The following is a 13,145-nucleotide window of genomic DNA, read 5'->3' on the forward strand; positions in this document are numbered from 1 at the left end:
TGCTGATTAGGATCACCTGATCAGAGTTAAACTCTGTATTTAAATATTTCAGCAGGAGGGTGGATTTTTTTGGTATTGGAGTTTTATGTTGTGGAGAGCAGGGTGGGTGGGTTGTAGCGCTTTTAAAATAACCTTTTTCTTAGGTTTTGTTTAATTTAAGGGGTTGTATGTGTTTGTCTAAATTAAACATTTTTCCTTTATTTCTAGTAGCAACTTAAATATACACGATGCCTACTGAGAATTTGGTTGATAAGCGCATGTGCAAGTTTAAAAACCGAGGCAAGGATTCCATGGTAGGTTTTTAACCCATTGTTAAAACGAAGCATCCTGTTGGAAAACCCTTATTTGCGGCTAACTTGCTCCATTTCTAAAGAAAATGCGTGAGCGCAGAATCGCAGAGTGTGTGGAGCTTCGGAAAGCACAAAGAGTGGAAAGCATCCTGAAAAGGAGAAATATTTCTTCTCAGCCTGACGAAGAACTCCTGTCTCCAGAATACAACACTGAAAACCAACAGGTTGTAGCCTCATTATATTTATGACCATATGAGTCCTTGGTGCTTTCTTGTAACTTACCCTTAGAGTGACTTCTACCACTTCATTATTAGGTCATTTCAGCAACAATTGAGGAAATTGTTGCCAATGTTAGGAGTGAATGTCCAGCGCGACAGGTGCAGGGTTGTCAAACAGCCAGGTAGGGTGTCCTCTTGTACCCTCTTCAATTACCATGTTCCAAGATCTTTGACATTTAATGATTGTCATTTTAGGAAGCTGTTGTCTCGAGAGCGGAATCCTCCATTAAAAGAAATAGTGGAAGCAGGCCTGCTGGCCCACTTTGTAGAGTTCCTGGGTAGGAACGATAGCCCCACTCTTCAGTTTGAGGCTGCCTGGTCACTTACCAATGTGGCATCAGGCACCTCATGGCACACTCAGCAGGTGGTGGAACATGGTGCAGTACCTGCCTTCATTGCCCTTTTGGCCTCACCCATGTTAAACATAAGTGAGCAAGCTGTCTGGGCCCTGGGCAATATTGCAGGTAACTTGTGACTTCCTGAAGGCCTTCAGCAATGTTTGCATACTTTAAGACCACACACAAGACATTTGATGTCTCTAAGGCTCCTGAAGGTGTAAGATAAGGCTTTGAGGTATGTAAGTATTCCAGATTTGATGCTAAAGGTGTTCCCACAGGTGATGGCCCAGCATATCGTGATGCACTTATTGACTGTAATGTGATACCTGCGCTACTAGCTCGACTAACCCCAGATGTCCCTGTAAGTTATGTAATGTTAAATCTTCGTAACTGATTATTGGGTTTCATGGAGGAAAGGGAATGTAACTGTTTTCCACAGGTTGGCTACCTCCGCAACCTGACGTGGACCCTCTCAAACTTGTGCAGGAACAAGAATCCTTTCCCTCGCTTCTCTGCTGTCCAGCAGATGCTTCCCTCCATTATACAACTGCTTCACCACAGTGATAAATCTGTTCTGTCTGATGCATGCTGGGCCATCTCCTACCTTACAGATGGGCCAAATGAGCGCATTGATATTGTAATAAAGACTGGTGTTCTTCCACGACTGGTTGAACTTCTGGGCTTTGAGGAGCTTGCAGTGGTGGTAAACGATTAAATTCTACTCTGGCTTTTAATTTGGGCCTTGGTTTCATTCTAATAAATATGCAGAATGAGATTTGTATAATTAACTTGTTTTTGCTTGCCATGTCTATTTAGTTCTCTCTTTGTAATAAGTGCACCTGTTAAGATGGGGTTTGTTTTTTCTTTTGAAGACTCCAGCACTTCGTTCTATTGGGAACATTGTGAGTGGTTCGGACCTGCAGACACAGATGGCCATTGATGCTGGTGTGCTGAGTTCCTTGCCAAAACTAATGCATCACCCCAAACCCAGCCTCCAAAAGGAAGCAGCTTGGGCTGTATCCAACATTGCAGCTGGACCACGCCAACAGATTCAGCAACTAATAACATGTGGTCTACTACCTCATCTTGTAGATATTTTAAAGAATGTAGGTGGTGAATCTCTTAAATATCCAAAACTTTTGGTATGGGCCAGTTTTAAACATGCAGAATTACCTTGAGTCGTAGTTTAATGGAGTGCATTTAAACGGCTTATACCACCACACTTATTCTGAAAGTGTGGAGTAATTTTCTAACAGGATGGCTAACACTAGTTTCAGCTGCAATTCAAATGACTTTTGAACACTCGTTCAACATGCTATTGTAGTTACCAATAAAATAACCACCCCTTCAGAGACTTGCATGGTGGACAATCCATGATCAAAGCCTAGTAAGCATTAAGAAAAGTTAACGCTAACTGATGGTTTTGTTAGTAAAATACTTATGGAAGGTGTCAAGTGTTGGAGCTTTTTAACAGCATGTTTTCTGCCATGGGAGGGTCTTCAGGATGAAAGATAATGCTTTCTGGCTTCTTGGAAACCTGATGAGCTGCTGCCTTTCTTTATAGTCTATGAATGTTAAGAGAAAGGGAGGCTGGTAAGGAAATGACAACTGTTCCTAGTTGCAATAATGTGATAAGGGGATGTAATTTGTTCCATAATGTTAAATCAAAATATAAATGATTAAAAAGCAGTGGTCACCAAGTAAACTTTATACTTGGCAAATAATTGTGGTATAATGCATGATGGGTGGACTGACTGCTTTAACACCAGTTGGATACAATCTAAATTGTATCTTCCTTTCAGGCTGATTATAAAACTCAGCGAGAAGCTGTCTGGGCTGTCACAAACTACACCAGTGGAGGAACAGTGGACCAGGTTGTACAGCTTGTTAAGTGTGGCGGTCTGGAAGCCATCCTAAATTTATTAAAGGTTAAAGATTCCAAGACTATCCTAGTCATCCTGGACGCAATCAATAACATTTTCTTGGTAAGGGTACCATTAATTTGCTGGGCCTTGTTACTGTTGCTTATACAAGTAAGCTTGCTTTTGTACTGTACAACACTGGCTGTTACTGTGCTGTATGACTACCAACCTGGTCTCTATGCTGTCCAACTAAGCTCCCTGGCAGTAATCTCCCAATCCCATCCCCTAGGCTGCTGAGAAACTTGGAGAGGTTGAAAAGCTTTGTTTGCTTGTGGAAGAGTTGGGTGGGCTGGATCAGATAGAGCTGCTCCAGAATCATGAAAACAATGCTGTGTACCGTGCTGCCCAAGCACTTATTGAGAAGTACTTCAGCGAGGTGGGTTGAAGGAGAAAACAAAACCTTCTCATGCTGTGCATTTTGAACTGTTCCTCCCCCTTTTGGGTGTGGGTGTATGACTCATGTGACACACTTTCCCTGTTATGTAGGATGGTGAAGATGAATGCCTGAAGACTGAGGCTACTGAAACAGGCTTTGTTTTTGGGCCTGCTGAGGTCCAGAGGAAATTTGACTTCTGATCATTTTATGCCTTAGTTTTGTATGAATAAACATTTCTTTGCAGTACTTTGGCAAATGGTGTTTGGAATATGCCTAGCTGGCTGAACAATGTCATGCACACTGGTACAACTATCACGGCTGTGCTGAGAATGAACTGACTTGCATCAGTTCTTTGGTAGGCAATTTGTATACCAACAAAGCTCATCATGTAGGTGTAGCTGATAAAATGGCCAATTAATGGAATTTATTAACTTGGTGTACTATTTATTCCTGACTTTGACCAACTGCCTTTTTTTTTTTTTTTTTTTTTTAAATAGAAACCATTTATATAACCAACAAAAATAATGCATTAACCAACTGGATGCAAATATGCAATAGCTGCTGCTGAATATATTTGGCAAACTTTGTATTAACCTCCCATCATACTACATAGGCCAACAATACACAGCGTGTACCAATTATAGACCTTTAAGTAAGTAAAGTTTTTTTTTTTTCTTCTAATTTGTCCATATCCCAATTCCCTCCAAAGTATGACACTAGTTGGTAACTTTAGTGACCTACCATGTGTTTACTGTCACTTCAAATAATCACTGAAGAATGCAGTTTGTGGATGCACTTTCCCCTTTATACTCACAGTCCATCTAATATAGCAACTTCCCCACCCACGTATTGTGATCTGGCTGCCACAGTGAACATAACATTCATGGTCATATTGTGCATCATATCAGTAACTTCTAAAGTGCCACAGGTCAATCATTAATCAAAATCATATAGATTAATTTAAAATATTGTCCAAATAGATTAAGGGAGATGATGAATGCACCAACACTAGTGCTTTCCTCAGCATGCATTACACTGCCCTATGACCCAGAATAGGCAGCAGTCCAAAAATTAAATTTAATTGTCTGGCTTGCCATCTCTCAGTGGAATGTGTTTTGAATTCAACCTTCCTGGCTGGTAGCTGTATAATGATGGAGGAGAGCTGAGGAGACAAATTAATCACCACATTTACTTTGATGTAACTGAGCAGATATCCTAACTTATTGTTGCACAAAATATTTTCCTTTGTCTATCTGTTCTTTATTCTTAGGCCAATGTGGGGTTTTAGCCAGCTGAGAGTAAGAAATTACACTTTATGAAATTCAATAAAAAGACTACTCAAAGAAACTCAGTTGCCCATTTAACCTCCCATCAAGAGTACCAACCACACAGTGGATAAGAGCTCAAAACCCAGTACCTGCTAACCCTACTGGGCCCCCACAACATTTGAGACATCTCTGGATACAGATGTGGTATGTCTCTGAAATATTTTAGTTTTTGCTAATAAAATTTAGTCTGTAATTTTTAAGATGCACCACCTGTTTATTCACACCCTGCTTAACTGACATACTTTGAGTAACACTCACTTCCAATGTTTTAGGATTGGTCCAACTTTTAATAACCATAATGTCCAACTTAAAGGTGTGATACTTTAAAGACATGGAAGGATAAACTATGGGAATGTGACGAAAGTATGTGATTTACAGAGCAGGGTGCTAAAACCATGGCTATTTCCATAATAATATAGTGTCAACTTGATATTTTACAGTTATGACAAAAGTAATGGACATCATAACATTAAACTAGATGACCCTGGCTATACTGCTTCACGCAGTCTACTGTGGAAAATGACAATCATTCATAGCTTCATACAATTAGAATATTAATTCTGAAACTAATTTAGAGAGAAGCAAACTGCATTTCTTATTGCAAAGTGGACAGAATTGTGAACACTAGAAATATTGGCCTTTATAGAATGTCTATCATGCATTGTGATGTTTCATTCTTTGTTGAATTAATTTAATAGGAAAAGGTCAGCAATATCTTACAGTACTGTACGTTCATCTAATCATCATCATCATCATCATCATCATCATCACTATCACTATCACACTCTCTTTTCTTCTCTTCTTCTTTGGGTGGACTGACTGCAGGTGGAAGGTCCAGCCGTGCCCAAAACATTGGCTCAGCTTTCTTTAAAACAATCTCAATCTTAGCAGCCATCATGTTCAGTGTGCTTTTACTTGTGTCGATAACCTATGAGGAAAATGAGAAGCCAACTTTTTAGTACTGAGCAATGTGTGTGTATAATCGCTTAACTCAAATACTTTTTTATTTGTATAGAGGGTTTAACAACAGACACTGTCACAAAGCAGCTATACAGAAATCTGGATATAGATTTACATTTAGATCCCTAATGAGCAAGGAAAAACTCCCTAGGAATCCTTGAGAGGAACCAGACTCAAAAGTGACACAGGATAGTGGCACTGTAAATCAGTACCACTATTGTAAACAATGTGTTGAAAGGATGTTCATTATGAGCATCGTAGACTTGACACAGCCACTGTATATAATGAATTCTGAGATGTATGAATTTTAGTACTTACACCCCATAAAATTATCTTCTGTTCAAATTCCTTATCTCCGTCAAATATAATGTGGATATCCAGCTGCAACAGAGGGACGTACTTTCAGGATAAGGTAATTACATTTTTGAGATTGTTACTAGTAATAATGTTTTTGCATTTAACATTGTAGAAGCCAATACTAAATTTGATAGAAACATGTAAAACAACCAAAATGTGACCACACACAAAACTCTAAACTGTAGAATAAAAATATAGATGCATGGCGTAATGCTGCTGTACCTGGGTACTGTTCGCATCCACGTGGCTAAGCTCAGGGATAGAGTTTTTGGCGTAGACTGTTATGGTGACCTGACTTCCTGTTTGGTGCCAATCGAACCTGCATGGCACAACCTTCTTACCCTGGACATACACAAAAATATAATGTTCAAAAACAGTTTTCTTCAGAAACCAATTGTAGTAATCTGGGAAAACACTACTGTTGCTGGAGTTGAATTCTGGCAAACAGCCAAAATGAAGGGGGGGGGGGGGGGGGACGACATACATACAAAAATTAAGAAGAGAGATGTTTTATTTTCTTTATAAACCACATGTATAAAATCACATTAGGTATATAAGGAGATGATTTAACAAACAGCCAGTCTCTATAAAGATGTTTTAATTGATAGTTGGCCAGCTATGTGTGTGCTCCTCACAAAGTAAATGTCATGCTTTGATCTGGTTTCTGGATATGTGGCATAGTGAAACAGACATAAGCCTAATAAATTTAGACTCTAAATACCAGCTGTCTAAAATATTTATGCACACGCACAATGAGTGACACTGTAGAGGTTGCAGACAATGTTGTAATGGTTGAATACTAATCAAAATATGGTAAATTTATCCAAAAGAACAAATGTACTGAATTAATCCGCACATATTTAAGTTACTGCAATTATTTCACTAAGCAAACAGTTATAAATCAAGTAAGTGAAAAATCAGTCTTTACAAATGCAGATTGACATTTACCTTACACTCATATGTGGGCATTACAGTTTCCCTTCACTGGAACTAGTTGGCCCAAACCTGTTCCAGCATGACAATACCCCTGTGCACAAAGTGAGCTCGATGAAGACATGGTTTGCCAAAGCTGAAGTGGAAGAACTCAAGTGGCCTGCACAGAGCACACTAATGCTCTTGCAGCTGAATGAGCACAAATCCCCACAGCCACACTCTAATATCTAGTGGAAATACTGTGCTGTTTGTTCATTAGAATCAATCTCTTTTCAGCAGACAGCAAAGCCTGCATGAAAATCTCCTCTGAAACCCCAACACAGCACTAATACATTGCTATGTCAATTAGTGCCTGTTAGGTGTTCATGTATTCCCTGTTTTAATAGAATAAATGATTAACACTCAGTGGACAACAGGCTTTTAACATATCATTTTGAGTCCTGGCCCAGATGTGCGGTTTCACAGTGAGTGAATAGAGTGTTGGCGGTTGGGATATGCCTAGAATAAATTAATTAATTAAAAAATCTCAATGTTTATTTTACAGTGTGCTCTTTGTTTGTCCCACGGTTGGAGCCTGCTGTAGGTGTAATTTACAAATAGTGTAAATAAACTAAGTATAAAGTTCTGTTTGATTATTTTCATTCATTTCTTAATTAGGTCGTTTATAAATCTAATCAATTATCACTTCCTTCTTCCGCTGGCATCTTAGCTGCCTTTTATGATGAAATGGCAGACACTGCTAATGTTTACCTGATTTTTGAAAAGTCTTTTGATGCACATATTTATGAACAGAGACTGAAAATTAAACAAGAGTGCAGACCAACGCCCAAGATTTTAATAATTCAAAATTCAAGTTGCAAAAAGGTCCTTGGTAAACTCAATTATCTGTGTTTATTATTAGTCTTACATTCCAAATGCCTGTGAACAAGCGATAACTTGTTTGAACGATCACATTAATATAATGAAAGCGTTTCAACAGTTACTGATGACTTTATGTAGTTTATATTATACAGTGCCCTCCACTAATATTGGCACCCTTTGTAAATATGAGCAAAGGCAGCTGTGAAAATTGTCTTTATTGTTTAACCTTTTGATGTTTTATTAAAATAAAATCACAAAAATACTCTGCTCTCATGGATATCAAACAATTGCAAACACAACACAGGTTCATCAAAAATAAAATATAGGTGTGCAACAATTATTGGCACCCCATGTATTCATATGGGAAAAATATATTTGAAGTATATTCCCATTGATATTTTACATTTGTTTTAGTACACTAGGACTAAGTTCCTGACTAGGAACAGGAAATTGTTCAAGCATGACTTCCTGTTTCACAGGGGTGTAAATATGACATAACACATAGGCCAAATTCCCTTAGTCATTCATAACAATGGGTAAGACCAAGGAATATAGCTGTGATGTTCGGCAAAAGGTTGTTGAGCTTCACAAAATGGGAAGTGGCTATAAGAAAATAGCACAAGCATTGAAAATGCCCATTTCCACCATCAAGGCAATAATTAAGAAGTTCCAGTCAACTCAAAATGTCATGAAGCAACCTGGAATTGGACGTGTGTCTATATTGTCTCAATGCACTGTGAAGAGGATGGTTCGAGTGGCCAAAAAATCTCCAAGGATCACAGCTGGAGAATTGCAGAAGTTAGTTCTGTCTTGGGGTCAGAAAGTCTCCAAAACTACAATCTGAAGTCACCTACATTACCACAAGTTGTTTGGAAGGGTTTCAAGAAAAAAGCCTCTACTCCCATCCAAAAACAAACTCAATCATCTTCAGTGTGCCAGACACTACTGGAACTTCAAATGGAATTGGGTTCTATGGTCAGATGAAACCAAAATAGAGGTTTTTGGCAATAAACACCAGAGGTGGTTTTGGCGCACACAGAGAGGTAACCATATGGAAAAGTACCTCATGCATACAGTTACATATGGTGGAGGCTCATTAATATTTTGGGGCTGTTTTTCTGCCACAGGATCTGGACATTTTGTTAGGATACATGGCCTCATGGACTATCAAATATCAATAGATATTAAATGAAAACCTGACTGCCTCTGCCAGAAAAATTAAAATGGGCTGTGGTTGGAGCTTCCAGCAGGATAATGATCCAAAACATAAATCAAAATAAACACAAAAATGGTTTACTGAACACAACATCAAGGTCCTACCATGGCCATCCCAGTCCCCTGACTTGAAACCCATAGAAAACCTGTGGGGTGAACTCAAGAGGAGAGTCCATAAGAATTTGAAGGATCTTGAGAGATTCTGTATGGAGGAATGGTCTCAGATCCCTTGCCATATATTCTCCAACATCATCAGGCATTATGGGAGAAGACTTAGCTGTTATCTTGGCAAAGGGCGGTAGACTGATAGGATGCCAATAATTGTTGCACACCTATATTTAGCAAAGATATCCATGAGAGCAGAGTATTTTAAATTTTTTAGCAAAAGATCAAAATGTTCAACAATAAAGACAATTTTTCATAGCCTTTTTTGCTCACATTTACCAAGGGTGCCAATATTAAATGGAGGACACTGTATATATAATGACAGTCAATGTGGTGGTGTCTTTCAGTGAAGTCGGCATGGAATTTTTTCCCTTTTTACTTGCAGAAGTATCTATAAACTTGCTGTAACATGCTGTAACCTTATTTGTTGATGCAAAAGGAAAACACATTTTACTTTAGGAAAGGTAGTTTTCAGAACTGCTTGTAAATGGAAAAGGTCTAAATGTCAATTTAACAATTTCCCCTCATGGGATCAACAAAGTATATCTATCTAATGTCACTATGTGAAGAGAGTTCTCAGGCCACCAGACATAACTTAAAAACAAATTTGGACAATTCAGAAGAAAATCATCTTAACTGAAAACAGGCACTTATTCCCTGCAAAGAAGGCAATCTAGCATCACACTTAACCAATTATAATGCTTTACAAACACTACCTGACTTACCCAACCACTCCCATATTGAGGGTTACCATGCTCTGGAACCATTATATGAAATGTGGAAAGAAAAACAAAAAAACAAAAACAAAAAAAAACATTCTCCTAGTACAATATTTGAAACATCACATAAAAGCACACACCATGTCTTTTTTCCGCCATAAGTGTTTTCCTTTGGTGCAGCCCTCCTGAGACAGAAAAGTGTTGAAGTCAGATGTTTTCCTCTTGCAGCAACTCCAGTATTTCATCCTTAAAAGAAACCAGAAAAGATGCCAATACATTTTTATCCAGCACTGTCTCAAAAATACTTGTAAAGAAATATTGGTAATTAGTTAACTATTTACCCCTCATGGAAGATTGGGACTCCAGCATGATACAAGCAAACTTCCTCATTGCTCTCTGTTCCACTGAAGGTCTAACAGAATGATCAGAACAAAATATTCAATAATTAATTAGCTGAATTAAGATATTATACAGTTAAACAATATGTGCACAAACATACCTTAGTGCAGCCCCCATTTTTACAAGACGTACCAATCTTAATTTCATCGCCTTCCTCCTCTGTAAAACAAACATATGTCTTATTACCTTCTTGAAGAGCAACAGAAACAGACAGGAAGAAAGAAGCTTGGCTGGTAAGTCTACATATTAGTCTTACTATCTTTGACATTGGCAGAATTATTAATACTAAGTAATGCTGTGTCTGCACATAATCCTAGCCCTAATCTTAACCTCAGTAGGCAAAAGGAACCTTCTTGCTTGTTTTCAAGGCAGTTTTCAAGACCTTCAGATATTTGGTCTGCACAAATTCAGTATTAAACCTCCTCACCTTTTTCCTCAGGTGCATTATCCGACAGCTTGAGCTTTTCTAAAGCATTCTTAAGTGAAGCAGAGACTTTCTGTGGCAATCTTGATATTGGCTCATCTGGACTGCAGAAACAACAAGAAGAGATTTGCTATGTCTTCTCCTAAAATACTCTGATTTTAACTTACAAGCACTTCTTTGGTGACATCTGCAAGGAAGTACATCTCAAGTGGTTTACAGCATTGGTGAGTAAACGTAGTGTGGGAACTTCTACTACCTTGGTCGCTGAATAGCTTCAACAGGTTTTGGTGCCTGGATGATAGACTCATTAAACTTTGGTTTAAGGTCATCAACATCCTTCTTTTCTCCAGATGTCCTGACCTCAGGTTTGATGGGTTCAGGGGGTTTCTCCTGGTTATGAGGTCCTTTTGTACAACCCTGAGGAAAATTTAGAAACAGTGCAAACGCCTGTAGCATTCATATCCATTACCAATAAAGAATTATTAGACCCTAAAGTTATACTCACAGCAATACTGAGGAAATCTGAAAAGTCAGTTGTGCGTCTCTTACAGCACGACCAACCCTAATGAGAAGAAAAACAAACAGCATATGAATCCAAATAAGCATACTAAAATAAATAAGTAAATAAATAAATATCTAAAATACTGCTGAAAGTACTTAAAAAAAAAAAAAAAAAAGTTTCTGTTTGCCTCTTCTTCATTTAGATACCTTCAGTGCATCGTGGAAAACAGGCACTCCTGGGTGATAAGTACATGCAGCTGTGGATAGGGAATAAAGTTAGCTAACCTTATTTGTAAAGCTATAATATAGTAATAGACCCTTTTAAACAGATAACTTAATATATATTAGCTTACTAGCTACACAGCTGACTGGCTAACAAACCGGAAGTTTTTCATTTCCATGCCTGTTTGACAAAATGTGCTATAACTAACCAATAAAAACATGCAAATATTTTTTTTTACTTGGTATTTATCGCTGTCTTATCTTAATCTAGCCAACATTATACCGTTATTTGTACCTGATGGTTCTCTAACTCAGTTGAAGAGCATGCAGCTAACCTTTTAGCTTTGCAAGATCACTAACTCACCGTCGAGATTCTTGTCAGGGTCAAAACGTTGCCCACATCCCTTATTATAACAAAGCACAGACATTATGTAGCCACATATATCTATATAAAGCTCTAAATCTTTACGAAAATAATGCTGATGAAGATTCAGTCGGTTCTAAAAAAATCTACTTGCCGCTTCCTCCTTCGGCCATAACCGTATGATCTAGGGCTGAAAGTCGATCCCCAACATAGTCGATTCTCTGATTCCAGGCATTAAGAGTCGACTGCGTTCCCGATTTTTGCATTTATTTAATCTGTACAGGAAAGGTTTGTTGTTGTTGTTGTTGGTGGTGGTGGTTTTTTAAAAACTAAAATAATAGCAACATTAAAAAAATACATAATTACATTTACTGCTATTAAAATCTTAAGCAAAGATCTGCAATAAAATGTATTTTAAAATGTACGAGAGTTGATTTTTTGTATTACTTACTTTGACAAATAACCCGGAAGATATGTACAACATAATTAAAAATAAAAATAAAAACGGTGGATTAAACCGGGGCCCTATAAAGTCACCGAGAAAACCCGTCTGGAAAAAATGACTTCCGGTCTGGAATATTTGTTTGTGTTTGGGAGTTTGAGAGTATAATATAGATAAACATATACATACCAAAACTGATAGATGTTTAATGCCATTTAGCCTGAACTCATAACTCAGTCTCTGTAAGTTTGCAATAGTTATCATTAGCTAAATTGTACTTACTGCCTAGCCAATTTATGTTCACTACTGAAACAAATGCTTGTCGAACTTGGTACTAGCAAAAAACAATAAATAGAAATTAGCTAAACGTACTGATTGGATGCTAAAGTGAAATGATTGGATGCAGCTACAGATGCAGCTCCAGAGCATAGGGGAGAAAAGCAGCAGGACAAGAACACAAGCAGAGCGCAAACCACACCACAGCCCATGGCGCACAGGTACTATACTGATTATACTTCCAGGGACTTTTATTATTTGAACCAGGTTTTGGTCAAGTGCTGTCTCATATTTTTAGCTTAATAACTGGCTTAATACTGAGTGATCGATGAGTATGTATTATTGAAGCCCACAGTGCAAACACCCACATGCACACACTCAAACATTAGATATTGACTCTGCTCTCTGTTCTATAGAGAGTCGATCTCTTTGTGAAGAATCTAAACAAGAATCTGAACAACGCTAAAATAGTGTAATGTTAATACAATATTGTGATAATATTATAAACCGAAGGTTTGACAATTTTTGTGATATATATAAACACACACACACACACACACACACACACACACTGTGTAGAGTAACTGCTTTTCTCTTTCACATCGTCCCTCTGTCGCACCGTCCCACTGGAGGAATAAATATACATTATAAGTGCAAAATGTTACAGCAGTAAATGTGCTGAATCTTTAAATAATAAGTAAAAAAAATGCTCCTTAATTAATTGGAATTTTCATTAGAAATGAAAGAGACACCAACTTCCATCCATCTTCTACCA

The 13,145-nt window shown here is 37.9% G+C and overlaps 2 protein-coding genes across 5 annotated transcripts; one reads left to right on the forward strand and one right to left on the reverse strand.

Moving 5' to 3' along the window:
- The first annotated feature begins 80 nt into the window (after positions 1 to 80).
- Positions 81 to 3,450, forward strand: kpna7 (karyopherin alpha 7 (importin alpha 8)). Of its 4 annotated transcripts, none has more exons than XM_017489909.3 (11): positions 81 to 106; positions 208 to 293; positions 374 to 514; positions 605 to 690; positions 764 to 1,032; positions 1,185 to 1,267; positions 1,346 to 1,609; positions 1,779 to 2,012; positions 2,709 to 2,891; positions 3,058 to 3,204; positions 3,315 to 3,450. In XM_017489909.3, the coding sequence occupies exons 2-11, from the start codon at positions 228 to 230 to the stop codon at positions 3,402 to 3,404; spliced, it is 1,563 nt and encodes a 520-aa protein (XP_017345398.1). In that variant the 5' UTR covers positions 81 to 106; positions 208 to 227; the 3' UTR covers positions 3,405 to 3,450. The 4 variants fall into 4 exon arrangements, with proteins under 4 accessions (XP_017345398.1, XP_017345399.1, XP_017345396.1 ...); XM_017489910.3 differs by having other exon boundaries at positions 211 to 293; XM_017489907.3 differs by having other exon boundaries at positions 81 to 102.
- A 1,759-nt stretch (positions 3,451 to 5,209) lies between these two features.
- Positions 5,210 to 11,803, reverse strand: chordc1b (cysteine and histidine-rich domain (CHORD) containing 1b). Its single transcript, NM_001201133.1, is given in 11 exon segments — positions 5,210 to 5,460; positions 5,811 to 5,873; positions 6,072 to 6,191; positions 9,883 to 9,988; positions 10,084 to 10,154; positions 10,242 to 10,300; positions 10,569 to 10,669; positions 10,822 to 10,982; positions 11,071 to 11,127; positions 11,274 to 11,323; positions 11,653 to 11,803. Coding segments are annotated over 11 exon segments (1,044 nt in total). The 5' UTR covers positions 11,717 to 11,803; the 3' UTR covers positions 5,210 to 5,268.
- Between the last annotated feature and the right edge of the window lie 1,342 nt (positions 11,804 to 13,145).

Source organism: Ictalurus punctatus, chromosome 16 (assembly GCF_001660625.3).
Source record: "Ictalurus punctatus breed USDA103 chromosome 16, Coco_2.0, whole genome shotgun sequence".
Classification (NCBI taxonomy): domain Eukaryota; kingdom Metazoa; phylum Chordata; class Actinopteri; order Siluriformes; family Ictaluridae; genus Ictalurus; species Ictalurus punctatus.